At 43.0% G+C, this 16,398-nt stretch overlaps 1 protein-coding gene across 4 annotated transcripts in view; it reads right to left on the bottom strand.

Moving 5' to 3' along the window:
• The window catches only part of dclk1b (doublecortin-like kinase 1b), a 48,800-nt gene that overhangs the window by 20,520 nt on the left and 11,882 nt on the right, over positions 1-16,398 (bottom strand). For all 4 annotated transcript variants that reach the window (XM_048980167.1, XM_048980168.1, XM_048980169.1 and 1 more), the window contains exons 4-5: positions 3,964-4,063; positions 1,422-1,535 (exon numbers count right to left, since the gene is read on the bottom strand). In XM_048980167.1, coding sequence (XP_048836124.1) covers positions 1,422-1,535; positions 3,964-4,063 — 214 coding nt within the window. The remainder of the gene's footprint in view (positions 1-1,421; positions 1,536-3,963; positions 4,064-16,398) is intronic.

The raw sequence follows: 16,398 nt of genomic DNA, 5'->3' as shown, positions 1-16,398 counted from the left end.
CAAACTTTTGCGGAATAGAGCGGTATTACGTAACAGACGCTGCTCCCAGCATACTGATTGAAGCGGGGCTCATTTACTTGCCTACACGGAAAGCTCCTCTCTCTTTGTAACGAATGGTAAAGCTAGCGAATAGACACCCTCACACATCAGAAAGCTACTACCCCGCTGAATTAAAATCTCGGAAAGCATAATGATTTTCCTCGGGTCATTAAAAAAAGAAGTTAATTACTTTTCGGATATGCTTGATGACCTCTACCAAATAAATTACCGACTACAAAGCTCTGTAGTGCAGTGGCTGTTTTTCGTCAGTTCATTAAATGAACACTAAAAACTCAGTTGCCTTGAATTTCCCGTGGCTCTTCAGACGAGCAGCTGGATGTTTTCTTCTCCTAAAATATCTGTTCCTCGTTAAGCTTCATTAAACTTCCCAAGCCTCCTGCTACAAAACGGAGCCTCTGTTTCTCCTGAATTGCATCTCCTTCTTGCGAGGCGTTGCCAAGAATATGCAAATACAAAACTTAATATATAAATCACGCCATGAAACAAGTTTACTGGCATACTGAGGGCTAAAGTGCGAGTTTTGGGTCCCATGAATCGTACTGCACTTTGACATTGGTAAAATAGCTTACAGTGAATGTCCCAGTACAAGTACAAGCAAGAAAAATGATTGGCTCATGGAGCCGGGTACAATCAACTAGAGGAGGCAGGACCAAGACATCTGATTGGTTGGGCAGACATCAAGTTATCTCTCTGAACCTCAGAACATTTTTTGTGTATGGAAAACTCCATTAGCTTATGTGAACATGTGCAGACTCTGAAACCCTATGTCAACTCACTGAGCTGATAACCACCAGCATAGTGCCATTTAATGCTGACTGCAGGGTCAGGGTTAGTTAAGCCGACTCTGTTGTGTCATCTCTGGGTATGTAAAACTCACGTTGCCGTACACTCCACTGGAGCGGTAATAAGTATAAACAAATGAATGACTAACTAAAGCCTCCTCTTAGGACAGAACAATGTGATATGCAGGAAAGGCGTGAGAATGGAAAACATTGTTATTTTTAATAATGCATCTGCCTAAGCACCACTCTCCAAATTGTGGTTAGGCTTGTGCGGTATTCTGAATAATGTCCATAATGGCGGTAATGTCCCCATGCAAAATATATATTTTAACAGCATTCTCTAAGTCTTCATGGTTACTGCTAATACAGCGTAATTAAGAGGTGATTTATAGATATTTTCCTCACGCAATGGTTTATACACAGTTCACTTCGAAACTGGTTTCCTCGGGTGTCTGCAGGCTGCAGTGAGGACAGCAGCTTTCCTCTGAATCATTTTTCTGTGGGTAAACACCTCCTGATGTGTGCTGGGGGGGGGGGGGGGGGGGGGGGGGTGAGGCCTGGCATGTGCGACTCCCTCACCTGAGCCTGTGGAGGCTGGAGACTTGCTCCTGCGGGAGGGCCCACCTCGGGGGGAGCTCCGGCCTGGCATGGAGGAAATCCGGCCGTAGGATGTGGATTTGACCAACCGGCACTCTGTGGGACGAGATCACGAGCAGTGAACTAAACGCCTGTCACTTGAAGGACCCCCCCCCCCCGCAACGCTTACAGAAAACATCCTTCTCAGTGTTGCGTTGCCAGCCAGAGATCCACCTATTTATAATCAGCTCCTGAGCTCAGCTTTGCATAAAAGCCAAATAAACACCGCATTCATTCATGTGGCTTGTTAGACTCACATGTGGTTAAGTAAGTGATGACTAAGACTATATATATATATATATATATAAAGCGAATGTGCCTTAATGTTTGAATACATTCTGTAAAATCCTGCCAACAACCAGGCATGAAGTACAGAAACAGCTTCATGTCCTAAGGCTAAATTTATTTGTGCTCACATGTGATTAATAGTGGATTTTTTTCCCCCTGAGGACAGTACTACAGTTAAGATACACATTCAAAAAATGCAGGGCCAAGAATAGCTGCAAAGCTGTCTCACAAAAAGTCCCTTTGTTATGAAATAAAGAGCCAGCTCAGGTTTTATTTAAGCATCTGTAATTATTAAATATGTGCTAAATTGGTTCCTATTCATGCAGCCCTTGAAGCAGATTCGGACCACAGAGTTTGGTGTTTATCTCTGCAAGACCCTGATTGTCACTGCTGAATGCCTCATATCAATGCGCACTGCAGCCCACCTTCATTTTCTTCCACTGGAGTAATTTTCAGGCTCTAGAACGGAGTATATTAGCTTTATTTTGTGCACAAACAGAAAATCGGATACCTGTGAGGCACTGCAATGGGATTTGGGGGATAATGGAAGCCAGCTCATTCTGACTGCCCTCATCATCTTGTTTGGTCATAAACAGAATCAGCCGGGATTCTCTGCTGAGATCAATCAAAGCCAGAGAATAATTAAATGACTTCCTGCCTGTGGTTTAGGGGAAGCTTCCCTCCCTCACACCATGAACACAATAATATTCGTGCCTTCATGTCTATCTGTACTGGTGAATAGGTAGCATGCTGGTGACTAACTAAATGCATTAGAGAGACTGTGTTCTTCATTGTACAAACCTTTAGCCTTTGGTCTAATTAATGTTCAGATGTAAAGGGTCTTCAATAGGGGCCCCATGAATCATCATGGAACGACAAACTATCTTTTGTCAAATTTTAAAGGCAGTTAAATTCGAAGCTGGTTTCCATGGTGACCCGTAACACACAGAGCGTATCTACAGGTTAGCCCAGTAAACTATTTTTACATAAACTCAGACCACTCCTAAGTCAAACCACTGATAAACAATGACTGCAAACTGCTCTATGAATTAAACACGCTCGCATCTATAGACTGTTCAGCTCAAATGGTATTATACAGGTTTCCTGCTGGGACAATACAGACTAACGTAATGTAAAGTAAAGGCGAGAATGCGCTATGCTAATCAGTACAGTCATATAATATTATAAATGAGGTGATACCCAATAGAATGCTTATGTTTGTGATAATTCCATAATTTGACCATTTTGTTTATTTATTTGTATTTTTATCTTGATATACAACCTCAACTGCAATACACACTTCCTGGCCAAAAAGCCAATGAACTGGCCTCCACAGAGTCTTGACCTTCTTCATTGAAACTCTGTGAGAAGACATTTATAGAGTGGTTCCACTCACCTCTCATCAATACAGATCTTGGTGAGAAATTAATGCAAATAAGGATGAAAAAAATGTTGAGATATTGCATGAGCACATGAAACACTGCATTTAGGAAATGTTTGGTATGCTTAATTCGGTACGTGTCTTGTATTTTAAATGTCAGTCTTAAAACAAGACAAGAAACACTATACACAGCCAAATGTTGACTAAGTTACCTGAGCCATATACAGACACACCGTAAAAATCTATGAAGTGAAATAGAAATGTAATGTAAAAAAATGTAACAATTATAAAGATCAATCAATAATGTTTACTAAAGTTTTTGCAAGCATCATTTTATAATGTACAAAGAGGGGGTCCCTTCAGTCTCTCTACCCACCATGGGGTCCCAGGCCTGAAAACGGTGACCCCTGATCTGAAAAACAGCAGCGCTGGACATCCATGCAGTGAGGCAGCTGCCCTAATACATCAGGCAGCAACACACAGTGACTAACAGTCAGGCTGAGCCATAATGACAGACCTCAGGCCAGGCTCCTCCATGTATGGCTGCAGTGTGCTGAGCGTCAGGCATAGGGTCATGTGACATGGCAGACATAACTAATGGAGGGACGAACCTAAACTGCAATGGCTGACACAAGAGTGCCCGAAATGGACTACTTTTGAAAAACGAGTGGAGGTGAATATTGACTTTCAGGATACATCAAACAACCTCTAAGAAGCCAAATGAAACACATTACATGTCTCACAATTATTTTACCCCAGTAAATATGACACAATGCAGTTTGGCCCTGGAGAACAAATCGACATCTCATCTCTTACCACTTTCATCCAGGAGGAAGTCATCCTGATAGCGGAACTTCTCTGGGCCGCAGGCGATGAAGATGTCATCCTCACTGAAGAAGTCCTGAAGGCACGCCACCTGAGAAAAAGACAACAGAAACCACTTTTTCAAACAAGGATATAAGATGCATCAGTCTAAGGCTGTATGAATTACTGCTTCTCGGCTGCCTGTATTTTCACAATCCCTCCCCATTTTTCCATAGCTTAGTTACTTTGTCAGGTAATGCGTTTACACATTAACTCCACATTAATACACTCATAGAACTTTCAGTGCACCTTCATAATGCAATTATAATGCATTCATAGAACGTTCATAGGCAGCATGTAAATATAAATGAAATTCCTAACACACCTTACTTAACAGTTTTAATATACTTCAGTAACACACATTACATGATTATGCAATTATGATGTGTATTAAAATCATATAGTATTTGTTATTAAGGTACAGTGGTACCTCTGTATACATCCTTAATCCATTCCAGATCCTTGGACTTATACCAAACAGGATGTATACCAAACAGGACATATACTAAACAGGACATGTACCAAAGGAATTTTTCCCATAATAAATAAAGGTAAAATGATTAATCCGTTCCATAGAAAAAAAAATCGTGTCGTTATTGGCATATTATACATTGATGGGGTTGTATAAAATAATTTAAACACTGCTTAATACTAAAATACATGAATGCAAAAGCAATTAGATGAAATAAATGAAAAGGGAGTTAAGTGCGGGTTGTTCACTGAATGGTAGCGACTGGCGTACTAACGCTCGTGGGCAGTTGTGGCTTTGTCTCGAGGGAAGTAGCATGCACTGGGCAGATCATTTTGACCCATACAAGTTCTAGTTCACGAGTCGTATTCCAAACAAAGGTTGTATACCAAGCAAAAGTTATCACCTCCAAACAGGACATATTCCGAGTTGGACTTATTCCAAAGTGGACGTATACCGAGGTACCACTGTGTATTAAAGCTGTTAAGGTATGTTAGGAATTTAATGTATACTTACATGTTGCTTAGGAATGTTCTATGAATGCACTTAATGTAAAGCACTATGTTTTGTCTTCCTGCCTCCAAATTCCTTTTCCTCCCTATGATAAAGTCAACTGGTGACTCAAAGTACAGCAGACATTGAGGAGCAGCCCTCACTGCAGGTCATCCAGTGAGCCTCCCTCTCATCCTAGGTAAAACATCTGACCTGTGGCACCTAGCCAACATTCAGATGGGCTTCTGATTGGTAGAGAGATTTGAGAGTCACGTTTAATTGGCTGCATGGCTGCACTGCTGAAAGGTCAAACTGCTTCCTGGATGGTTGACTTTCAAATGAGAGCGATGAGGAAAATGCAGTGTTCCTTTAACTTGACCGTCACAGTCATCCCTCAGTCACATTCACCCAAAAAATCTCACACTATAATTTTATAAAAATTGCTTCACATGTTCCATCTTGTGGTTTGTTTAAATACACCACAATAAATACAGCCTAACCATCATTTCCTGTACGTATTAAGCACTGAGCTCTTGCTGCGTGCTGATTGGTCAGTGTCCTATAATCATGCATGTATCACTAATGTTAATGTGAAACAGCTGGATGAGTCTTTCAATCAAGGAAACAAAGCAGTAAAAGCACAAAAATAACTGAACTAAGTAGCCAAGTACAGGAGCCATTCAGTTTTAAAGTAGATTGTAAAACCTGAAGTAGCTCAAAGTGTCCTTCCTGACATGGATTATCTGGCCACCCTAGTTAATACACGTAAAAAGGCTATATTATGCACCTTTATCTTCAGGTAGAAGAGGAACAGGACCCAAGTCCAAAGGCAAATGCTATTGATGGAAAAATAGCGTTAAATGCAAATCCAGCTTCTTTTGATTGAAATGGCCGTTTACAAAACGTGCCCTAGTGTCCGCCCTGACATGGATTACCTCATCACCCTACGATAAGCATTACAGAGTATGCTGACAAGACGCCAGTAAATGATGACAGATGTTTTCAGTCACTGTGCGGGGCTTACATGGGAAAGTCATTGCACCAATGTAGGGATTTCAGGGAGGGTTAGGGAGGTGAAGAGGCAAGGGAATCTGATTTAAAGCCTTTTAGCCACAAATACATCAACCTTTAAATATTAGCACCTTTGCAAACTCAGTTGCATCCTGTGGAACAATAATAGTACTGACAATGGCTGATGTTTAACATGCCAACATGGTGTTAAAGCAGCAATGCTACATCATAGCATCATTAGGAATAAGTGGCCAGGTTTCTCCTGTGCTTTATGATACAGAGCATGCTTTACCGTCCTGATTATCATGGGGAAATGTGATATACACCAATGTACATTTCAACCCATAATACAGTATATTACATTTCAATCATCAGCAATTTATACAGTAATCCATGTTTTTAAAGTAGAAAAATAGTCTATGCAGTTTTCTTTAGTAACAGTATAGAATAGATCCTAGTACTTGTGTCTACAAGAAAGTTAGTGCAAAATACATAATACCAGCAGAAGGCCAGTCAGAGATGGAATTAAATTCAGGTAATGAGAAGGAGATGAGCGCGAGTGTGAAGGCTGGTGAGCACTGACTGGCAAGTGGCCTTGAAGTCGAACTTAATGAGCAATAGGAGGATGAGGATGAGATGTTCTCCAACCAGGACCAGACAGTAGGAGCAGATAGGAATCAAAATGCCATAGCAACAATGGAGATCACATGGTTAGGCAGCTGAATCGCAGCTATGACAGTAAACAAATCCATCAGCTGAGCAGGAAGCGGGGTCCCGGGGACCCCACACAGCGTCGGAACGATCAGCCAATCAGAAACAAACAGCTCAACCATCTTAGCAAACAAAAGCTGCTGAACATTTTTCCAGTCGCTCACACTATAAGCAGTATAGAAGCTGGAGGTAATATCTCTGCGTCTGATGCTGTTAAGTTTTTATGCTTTCTACCAGATTGACTTTACAGCTAAGCGAGTTAAAGGCTGCAGGAAATATCCTGCTATGTAAATGGGTCAAGATGTGCATGTAGAAATGAACATCCCACATAGAGTAGCACACGGAAATAGGTCACCTACTCATTCATACATAACAATGTCAATCATGTTATTGTCTACAAGAAAAAAAAATGGTGTCACAAAACTCCCTGCCAGTGAGGAAGGAAAAACGAACCCATTCTGTCAGACGCCATGCAGGACATCTTGTGGTCTGACACACAGCAGCATAACTTCTGTACTGAGATGAGGGCTGAGGAATTCCAGCACTCGGCAGATTATTCCTTTGGTGTGAGCACATCACTATAGCAACAGTGACATCAACCGATTCACCCAACTCTGCAGAGGTTCTGGAAAGTTCTTTCACTGGGTAAGATATAATGAAATATCGACTGTGTCTAAGGTGGGAGGGGTTTGAGATGCCAAGGTGGATATGGTCTGCTGATGACTCCACCTTTGTATTATTACCAATCGTATCAGATTGGGTTCTCTTCACAAAGCATGCACCCTTACCCTGATTCCCAAACCGAAACACTAATTTTTTACTCTTCTGCACTTGATTCACTCTTGTTTTTGTCCATCTCTGCTCCTGGACCCAAATAAAGCATCTCCCATTTCTGGGTCCTGCAACTCTGGTCAGTGACCCAGCAGGCTCTGATCAGTGTCCCAGCAGGCTCTGGTCAGTGTCCCAGCAGGCTCTGGTCAGTGACCCAGCAGGCTCTGATCAGTGTCCCAGCAGGCTCTGGTCAGTGACCCAGCAGGCTCTGGTCAGTGACCCAGCAGGCTCTGATCAGTGTCCCAGCAGGCTCTGGTCAGTGACCCAGCAGGCTCTGATCAGTGTCCCAGCAGGCTCTGGTCAGTGACCCAGCAGGCTCTGGTCAGTGACCCAGCAGGCTCTGGTCAGTGTCCTAGCAGGCTCTGGTCAGTGACCCAGCAGGCTCTGGTCAGTGATCCATCAGGCTCTGGTCAGTGTCCCAGCAGGCTCTGGTCAGTGACCCAGCAGGCTCTGGTCAGTGACCCATCAGGCTCTGATCAGTGTCCCAGCAGGCTCTGGTCAGTGACCCAGCAGGCTCTGGTCAGTGTCCCAGCAGGCTCTGGTCAGTGACCCATCAGGCTCTGGTCAGTGACCCAGCAGGCTCTGGTCAGCGTTTCCCAGTCTGGTTCTCAGGGATCCACAGACGGGCCACGTTTTTGCTGAGAGAGCTGGGAGGGAACAAAAACATGGACCGGCTGTGGGTCCCCTGGGACCAGACTGGGCAACACTGCATAAGGCTAAAGGGACAATCAATAGCATAAAACTAGATTAGCTTCATATTTACTGCAGATTGAATTTTTTTGGGTTTTAGTTAAGAAATTCTTGGGCATAAACTCTACATCCAACATTTTGAGGGAGTGACATACAGAGAAACTGATTTCAAAATCTTCTCTAATGCCCAGTGTTGGGAAGGAGGCCAAGCCTCATCTATCTAAATCTAAAGAATACCCAGAAATTCTCACACAAATGTGAGAAGACTGTCTCACAAATAATTCAGAACAGAACAGCAAACAGACGACTGACACTATGAATTTGGGTATCTCTGCCGCCGGCTCGCACACTAAGCTTTCCTGTCTGGTGCTGAGGAGCTATGGGGGTGTCTGAGACATCAAATTTTCTTAAAGAAGTATGTGCCCCCCCCACGGCATCGGATAGCATATAGGGCAGGATTTTCACATATAGCTACCATGAAACCACACTGCATCTCGGACGAACACAGCTTTCGTCCAAACAGCAGTGAACAACATTTTGCTCCCATTTGATCATTTCGCTCCTCCGAAGATCATTTCCAGCCAGAATGGTCCTCACTGTCTTTATGAGCAAACATCCTTGCCATTGCTTAATTTCCCTTGTGAAAATCATGAAAACAAGCATGAAGATGAAATATGTGCTGCAGGGCTATAAATCATTCTGAGATGGTAGCTGGTTTTTCGAGAAAGCGAGCTTATGGGCACCGTAATTTCCCAGAGTGCACGGCGGCCGGCTTTCTTAGATGAAAGTGGCGGATCATGTTCAACAGTCGGCATTCAGGGTAACCGCGTTCGAACTTACCAGCATTGTGGATGCCATCCGATATAAAGCAATGTCATCCTGACCCATTAACAGATTTGATACAAAGAAATCGCTACAAACTCTTGTTAAAGCAAAAGGAGAAGTTCCTTTGATGAAAATCACATCAAAATAACTTCCAGCCTCAGCTCCAGTCCTTCCTGGGGTGTTGTGTGCCCCCTGACTGACAATAAGCCTTAATCATTAGCCTTCCCTATGCGAAACCCTAAAATGAAGCTGCTGAGGAAGCCTTAAGCAAAAGAACAGATTTATGGTGACTGTACCATACAGGACTAGGTACATGCTAGAACACAAACCAGATACTCCTGTGATTCAACTACTAAGTGCTTTGAACCAAAGGCATTCAGCAATTGCGCCGTCTTTTTTAAGAGCTTATCCAAGGTCATGAAGAACAGCATCTCAGGAAGCACGGGACACCAGGCAGGGATGCTAGTCCATCACAGAGAACAAACGTAGATGAAGGGCACTTTAAAGACACCCATTCACCCGAACTACGCCATTGGACTACAGGAGGAAACGCCACACCCATACAGTTTAGGGGATTCAACCCTGTAACCCAGGAAGTCATACGAAATATAATACAAAAAATGAATTTTTGATCTACAGATGTCGGGAGAAGAAGCAGCTGAGATCTTGTAATGCCATCTCAACAAGCCATGAGTTACTAAAGATAGCTTGAGAATTTCTCAAGACCCTGTAGAAACCTTTTGTTTATATACAGCGGAGCCTTCTGTGATGTGTTTGTCAATGGTCTCTTGGATGAAAAGTCTAGAACTTTGAGTTGTTTTGTTGATATCTAGGATAAAGAGAACAGGATAATTATTTTCTAAAAATCCTCTAATGACACAGTAAAGCTTTGAGTCAAACAGGCACAAACAAAAGGCATCGCATAGGAGAAGCGTCACAGTGGCCGTCCGACACAGCTGGCTAACTGGATGAATGACCAGTTCAGTCCTTCAAAGCCTTGGTGGGAAAGGGACTGTACTCATTCCAAGTAAAGAGCTAGGATGACTCTGCTCAAAAAACTATTCATTTTTATGTGGAACAAACAGCAAAATAAATATCTGCATAAAGAGAGCTGGTTCCCTTGCTATAAAGCTTTTTAAAATGTATGCTTAATTAAAAATGCAGCAGAGCGAACACAGCCTGAAGCAGAATCATCAACGACTCGCTGAAGGTCCAGTTCTGACAGAATGTGTGTTTTATTTAGACAAAACCGACACTAACAGAGAACACAAATGCCCCAAACCTACATCAGAATAGTGCAGACAAGCTGTCAGTAAGCTTCTGGTAAACCAGCACAGAGCTGCTTAGCGTCCTTATCGATTTCCGTTTATGTCAGACAGGCCTTGAAATGGATCAGCGTTTAAGTATACACTAGAGGAGTCCAGGACTTTATTTTTGAATGAGTAGACGGTAAAGCCATAAGCTTCATATGTTACTGAGTATACACTAGAGGAAGCAAGTATAAAACAGAGAGGTCATACCTACCATTATTATGGGGCATTGAGAATTACTTGAGAGCACCTACATCTCATACTGCCTGCACACATAGACACACACAAAGACACACAGACACAGACCTATACTCATAATTTAGTGGGGACCGTCCATTCACTTCTATGGGAAAGACCCGAATCCCAACAATGACAACCTTAACCCCCACCCAGCCCTAACCTTAACCATACGTAACCAAACAAAACACAAGTCTTTTGGCATTTTCAGTTTTTTGATTACACTCACAGATTTTTCTGTCAGGGTGGGTACTGTGTGACCCGGCTCCTTGTGTATCTTCCCCATTTGGTCAGTAGGTGTCACTGGCCAGCTTGTCCATCTCCATCTTTGAATCCCTTCACCATATGCTGTTTTCCACTGTTCTGCGACCTCTGCATATCTCAGTGAGCTGAGTGTTTGGCTCAGAGAGTGAGTTACTGCTGGTTGTGGGTTCTAGGCTTACTTGGAACCTCTCTCATTGGTATTTATTGGATTTTGTTCCCCAGTGTTTATTTTCTGTCTTGGTTTTCTCGTCCTAGGTTTGCCCAGTTCTGGTATGTTCTGGTTCTGCTTTTATTATCCCTGTGTTGTATCCCTAGTGTGTGGTTTCTTTCCTAGTTTTACTGCCTGTTATGTTTCCTAGTTTCCGTGCTAATTAAGTGTTTCAGTTTCCTCCTCGTGCTTTTTCTCCTGTGTTTTCATTAATTGGTTAATTTGGTTATTATTCTCACCTGTCCTGCATTATGTCTTGTTAGCTTTGGTTAGTGGTTAGTTACTGTGTGTTTGTTACACTGTTGCCTTGCCCAGTTCTGCTCTCTATATTGGTCCCCACAATGTAATGTATATCTGGACCACACACACACACACACACACACACAATATATAATAGTTATGTCATATGAACTTTGAAATAAAAAATCACAATTACAAAGAAACACAACAGAGCTGTAGAGTCAGATATATAAGATTAACACTGACGAATTCGAGTTTTAAAACAATATGACGCCAAAATTAGTACCTGACGTACAGATTCTCTACTCACAAAAATGGTAAAATTATTTGATATGCCAAGGGACTCTGCTTCAAATATCATATGAAACTGAGAAACTACGTACATCAGCCTGTGAACTTCAGTGACAGAATAGTTGCTAAATACCACAGAATGTTATGAACCTCATAAAGCTAGAATCTATAGAAGAACTGGCATTCAGAAATCGCTTGTACCTAAGAGGCGCAAAAAGATTCTTAACCTGCTGTAAGAACCACTAAACCAGGAATCTGGAGCGACAGAAAAACGTAATGAGTCACAATGCAGTCAGATGTTAAAAGGTGACTTTGATTGTTGCTGCTCTTGTTTATCGTCTTCAAAAAACCCAAAAGATCAATGAATGGCGTGGAGTGACACAGACAACGGCTTGCGGTCCCCACCATGCTGAAGTTCAGAAGGTAAATCCCTGATTATCACACTGATTACAGCAGGGTAGCACCTCGACTTTCTGTGATGCTGATAGAGACACGATCAAACAGCAGTCAACATCTACATCATGCAGAAGGGAGAACAGGAGAACCCTGTGTCAGACCAGAATTCAGGAGGACGTACAAACTCAGCCACTCCCTGTCTCCCCCACCAGTGTAATGAAGGAGATTCGGGAGCATCAATGCACTTCCCATTTCAGACCACCACGTTCCTAATGGACTCACAACTCCATCCTGCATTTCATATACAATGCAGCACTACTAAAACATATGCAAGATGTTTTAAGTTAAGTGCCTCTTAACTGTTATTGGCTCCTACACAAGTATAAATCACATTAAAATTGTAAGGCTACACAAATCTCACTTGTTGGTTTTTCTGCGCCATCTAGTGGAGAGAGATATATGACAATTCAATTCTTTCCTGGTGTTCTGGTTTTCAAAAAAAAAAAATGTTCCTCTATGCCGAGGTTTATTCCTGTGCTTTGTGTTCACCTGTGCTGTTCACCTCACCTCCTAGATCACACTTTGGACTCAGTGCCGCCCTGATGAGTAGCTGACCTCCTGCCTGTTTACACTTTGTAGAAACCCACCATTGAACTCGCCCCCTTTAACACTGAATTCCAAAGAACTCCACAAGGCGAGTACAAGCCAGTGGTCTGCACACAAAAAGGTCCTTCAGTAAAAATCAGTCAGTCCAGGAGTCCCTCCAAAGTACAGGAACATGTAGAGACAGAACCTGGCAAAACAAAGTTATTTGACAAAGATGACGCACATCTTACAATCACCAAAGGGTGATTGTAATAACTAAAAAAGTCAGAGGAAATCAGCAGGCAGGTAATACTCAGCAGGTGAGCTCAGAGTCCAGAGGTGGAAATTTCCCAAAGATTACTGCTTCGGACTGCTCCCTGGCGCCCCCTAGTGGTGTTTCTTACACCTTGCCAAGGACACAACGATAAAATTAATCTTTTACTTGCGTAACAGATGGTTTTACTCAAAGCAACATGCATTTTTGAGAAGGCAGGGTCAGACATTCCTAGAACATCTGGGGGTTAATGGCCTTGCTCAAAGGTCCAATGGTGAAATCACTCTGCTGACCCTGAGATTAGAACCAGTGACCTTCTAATTACAGACACAGCCTGCTAACCCACTGAGCTTTAACCGTATATCTGGGATGTGTGTACCTGTGTAGGTCATAATTAAATTTTAATGTCCTCAACATTTTTAAAGGGCCTGCTGCTTGTACACTTTAATAGGCAGATAACCATGTCTAATTAAGCTTAGTTAGTAAAAAGCTGAAAGCAATATGAAGAACACAATATTCAATTTATTTCAATTTATTTTATATAGTGCCTTTCACAATAGAATTGCCCCAAGGTGCTTTGCATGTCATTCCTACATCAGACGTAATTCCTACATCATTTCTAAACTTCAAAAAAACTGGGAAAAGAGAAAGAAGGAAACTAATGGGTTAAAGGAACCAAAAACTCCCAAGTAGAGAGAAAGAAAAACCTTTAGGGGTCCAAGGTCAACTGGCTGCCGAACACACCCCCCCCCCCCCCCCCATTCCCATAGGAAAGAGTGGACTTGGTCGCTTAAAGCAATCGAGGTCAAAGCGAAAGTCCATCAGTGAGTCAGTTCTCCATGGGAATTGAAGGCTGCACCCGCGATGTCAGTCTGTAACTTGACAGACATTCCCCTTCTTTACCACCAGGTGGCAGTCAATATTCATAGGTACATTATACAGCAGCTTGACTTGACATTTAGGCTAGGCAAATTTACAGTTGCCTCATTTCCATCTTCAGTTAGCTTCCTCCTAGGATGCCGAAGGCTGAGCTCCGCTCTGAAAGCAATCGAACCTTTTTTCAACAAGCAATCAAGAGTTTTCTCAGGGGACAAGGGCAGTAAACCAGAATGGCGTACTGTATGCACAAGGTTGCTCCGAGCAGGATCGTTTGAAGGCATGCATGAGTGACGTTAAATTAAGCTGACAGCGAGGCTCTGACCCTCTTTAAAACCACTAATTGCAGCACTTCGCAGAGCTGTCAGGGGCAAAGTGGCAGCGGTAATGCACAGCTGCAGGAAGCGCATTTCCGTCTTCCTGACACGTCAGATGATGCGGAGATAGAAGACCGTCTTACTGGAGGATGCAGTTGGTTCACATTAAAAGTCGCAGATTGTGACTATACTCTATTCAAATCCATAAACTGGAACGTGGACACAATGTGTGACCGTGTTTCTCTTCCTGTCACTACGGTCCTCTCCTTTATGCCCCTGCATGCAGGACGGCCACGACATCCCTGGTGTCACATTAACAGTCACCTCAGCCCGAAATTCCTTCACCGTTAAGTCACTCACTCAAACCAACACTCTCCCAAATGTCTGCATCGAATTACAACAGAAGAGATTTTGTTTTGGTCAGAGGTGGGTTCAAGTAACAATTAAAGCCACTATCTTGAAAACAGTGACTCAGTTGTGCAGGTAATTCAAGGCTTTTGTTTGTCTTTTAAAGGGAGATCAGTAATTTCTCTGTTGACTCCAAACCTGTTACTAAAGGATCCATTTCCATGAGGTCACACATCACGTTATCAGTTAGAACAATCACGTTCAGACTAATAAATATTTCAGGTCAACCTTCTGTACCGAGATGTACGTGTGTGTAAAAAGCGAAGCTGTTTTTTAAAATTCTGTATAGAAAGGAGATAGCAGCAGAAGACGGCCAAACAATAGGAATTTTGCTGTCCATTTCTTTATTCCTCAGCAGAAGCATTTTGGCCAGCTCCATCTGTAACACAGCTCCAGACGGGATCAGTAAGGGAAAACAGCTTCTGGAATTTTCTGAGAAACTTCACAACTTAAGAAAACGGAAGCTAACCCAATGGTCCTGCAGTGAAATCTCCTCTGGAGTTTTTAGCTGGTGGTGAGTCCTCTATGTTCTCACAGCAAGAACCTTAGTTGACGCAGTGATTGCATCAAGCGCCTCACATCCTGTCCCGATAGAACCTAATGCCATGATAAAACAAAGCAGCTAGACCAGTCACTGCAGAGGACACCCCAGTAATCATGAATAATCAAACTCAGACTTTTGTGTTTTGGTAGGAATCGTACACTGTCACTAGGTAAACACCGCACGCACATCCAAAGATAGGTGTAAGGTTACACTGCTAATGACTCAACCACTGAGCGCGAACAACGTTCTCCGGTGTTATTTGCTCATTATTAATCTCCACTAGAGGGCAGTGCTTATATGAAGCCAAAATCCAATCGGGACAAACCAATGACAATGACACGGGAGATCTACTATCTTCAGCACAATCGTTATTTTTGATGTGATTAAATGAACAACACACTATTTCTAATAATAATAATAATAATAATAATAACGAAGTATAATTATTTAGTGAATATTAAACCTGCATTGCTGGTGGTGCAGCCTATAGGCAGGAGTGGATGACTGCAGACTGCCTTCACTGGCTGCTTAGTGACACAGAACCCCCCGGTGTCACGGGCTGTCTATGACACGTCAGCATGACAGGATGGTTCTGAGAGCAGAACTGGGCCAATGCACCTGTCATCTCCATGATGACTGCAGGGTCTCTGTGGTGCAAGTGACTATGAAGGAAACTTTTTTGCCGTTTGTATTGCGTTTCTTGTCACATATTCCATCTCATTCTTCTTTAAAGGCATATGCACATACGGAGGTGGGAGCAAAGCCTGGGGTCTGCCATCCATTCATGGTGCTTAAGGACTCAACAGAGATATGGCTATTCCAGCGAGCATGGGATTTGAACCAATGACCTTCTGGACAAGGCCTGACCCAATGAGCCATTCACTGCCCCCTCTGTACACTGGCTATTCACCACTATGCTTGAAAGGACCTCAAGGCAATAGACAAGGCTTCTGGAACTGCAGTACATCCATCCACTTCATTTAACCTCTCACCCAGTAGATGGCCACATGAGCCTGGAGCCTGTCCCAGGAAGCACAGGCGGTCCATCACGGGCCACACATGCAAACAATGTGCAATTCAGACACAAACTCACAAAGCTGGGGTGGCAATTGACCCCTAAGGTCGCAGCTATGAGGTTGCAGTGTTACCCAGTTATGGGTGCTGGAGGAGAAGCAGGGAACAAGGTGTTCCATTCACTCCTATCACAGCTGTGAGGGCACTGACACTATTAAAGGTATTTTTTCCCCTCAAGCGGTGCCCCATGAGACTGCATGCATTAATTCTAAGTGTCCTCTGGGGGGGCGAGTCAATAATTAGTGCTGAGAACCTTGTTCCCTATACTTCATGTTCTCACACAAGGTTTCTCCTGCATCCGATTTCCCAGAGGGAGGTGAAACAGTAAGGAAAT

This window comes from Brienomyrus brachyistius, chromosome 17 (assembly GCF_023856365.1).
Source record: "Brienomyrus brachyistius isolate T26 chromosome 17, BBRACH_0.4, whole genome shotgun sequence".
Taxonomy (NCBI): domain Eukaryota; kingdom Metazoa; phylum Chordata; class Actinopteri; order Osteoglossiformes; family Mormyridae; genus Brienomyrus; species Brienomyrus brachyistius.
The sequence above is the reverse complement of the archived record's forward strand: the minus strand, read 5'-3'. Positions and strand labels throughout refer to the sequence as shown.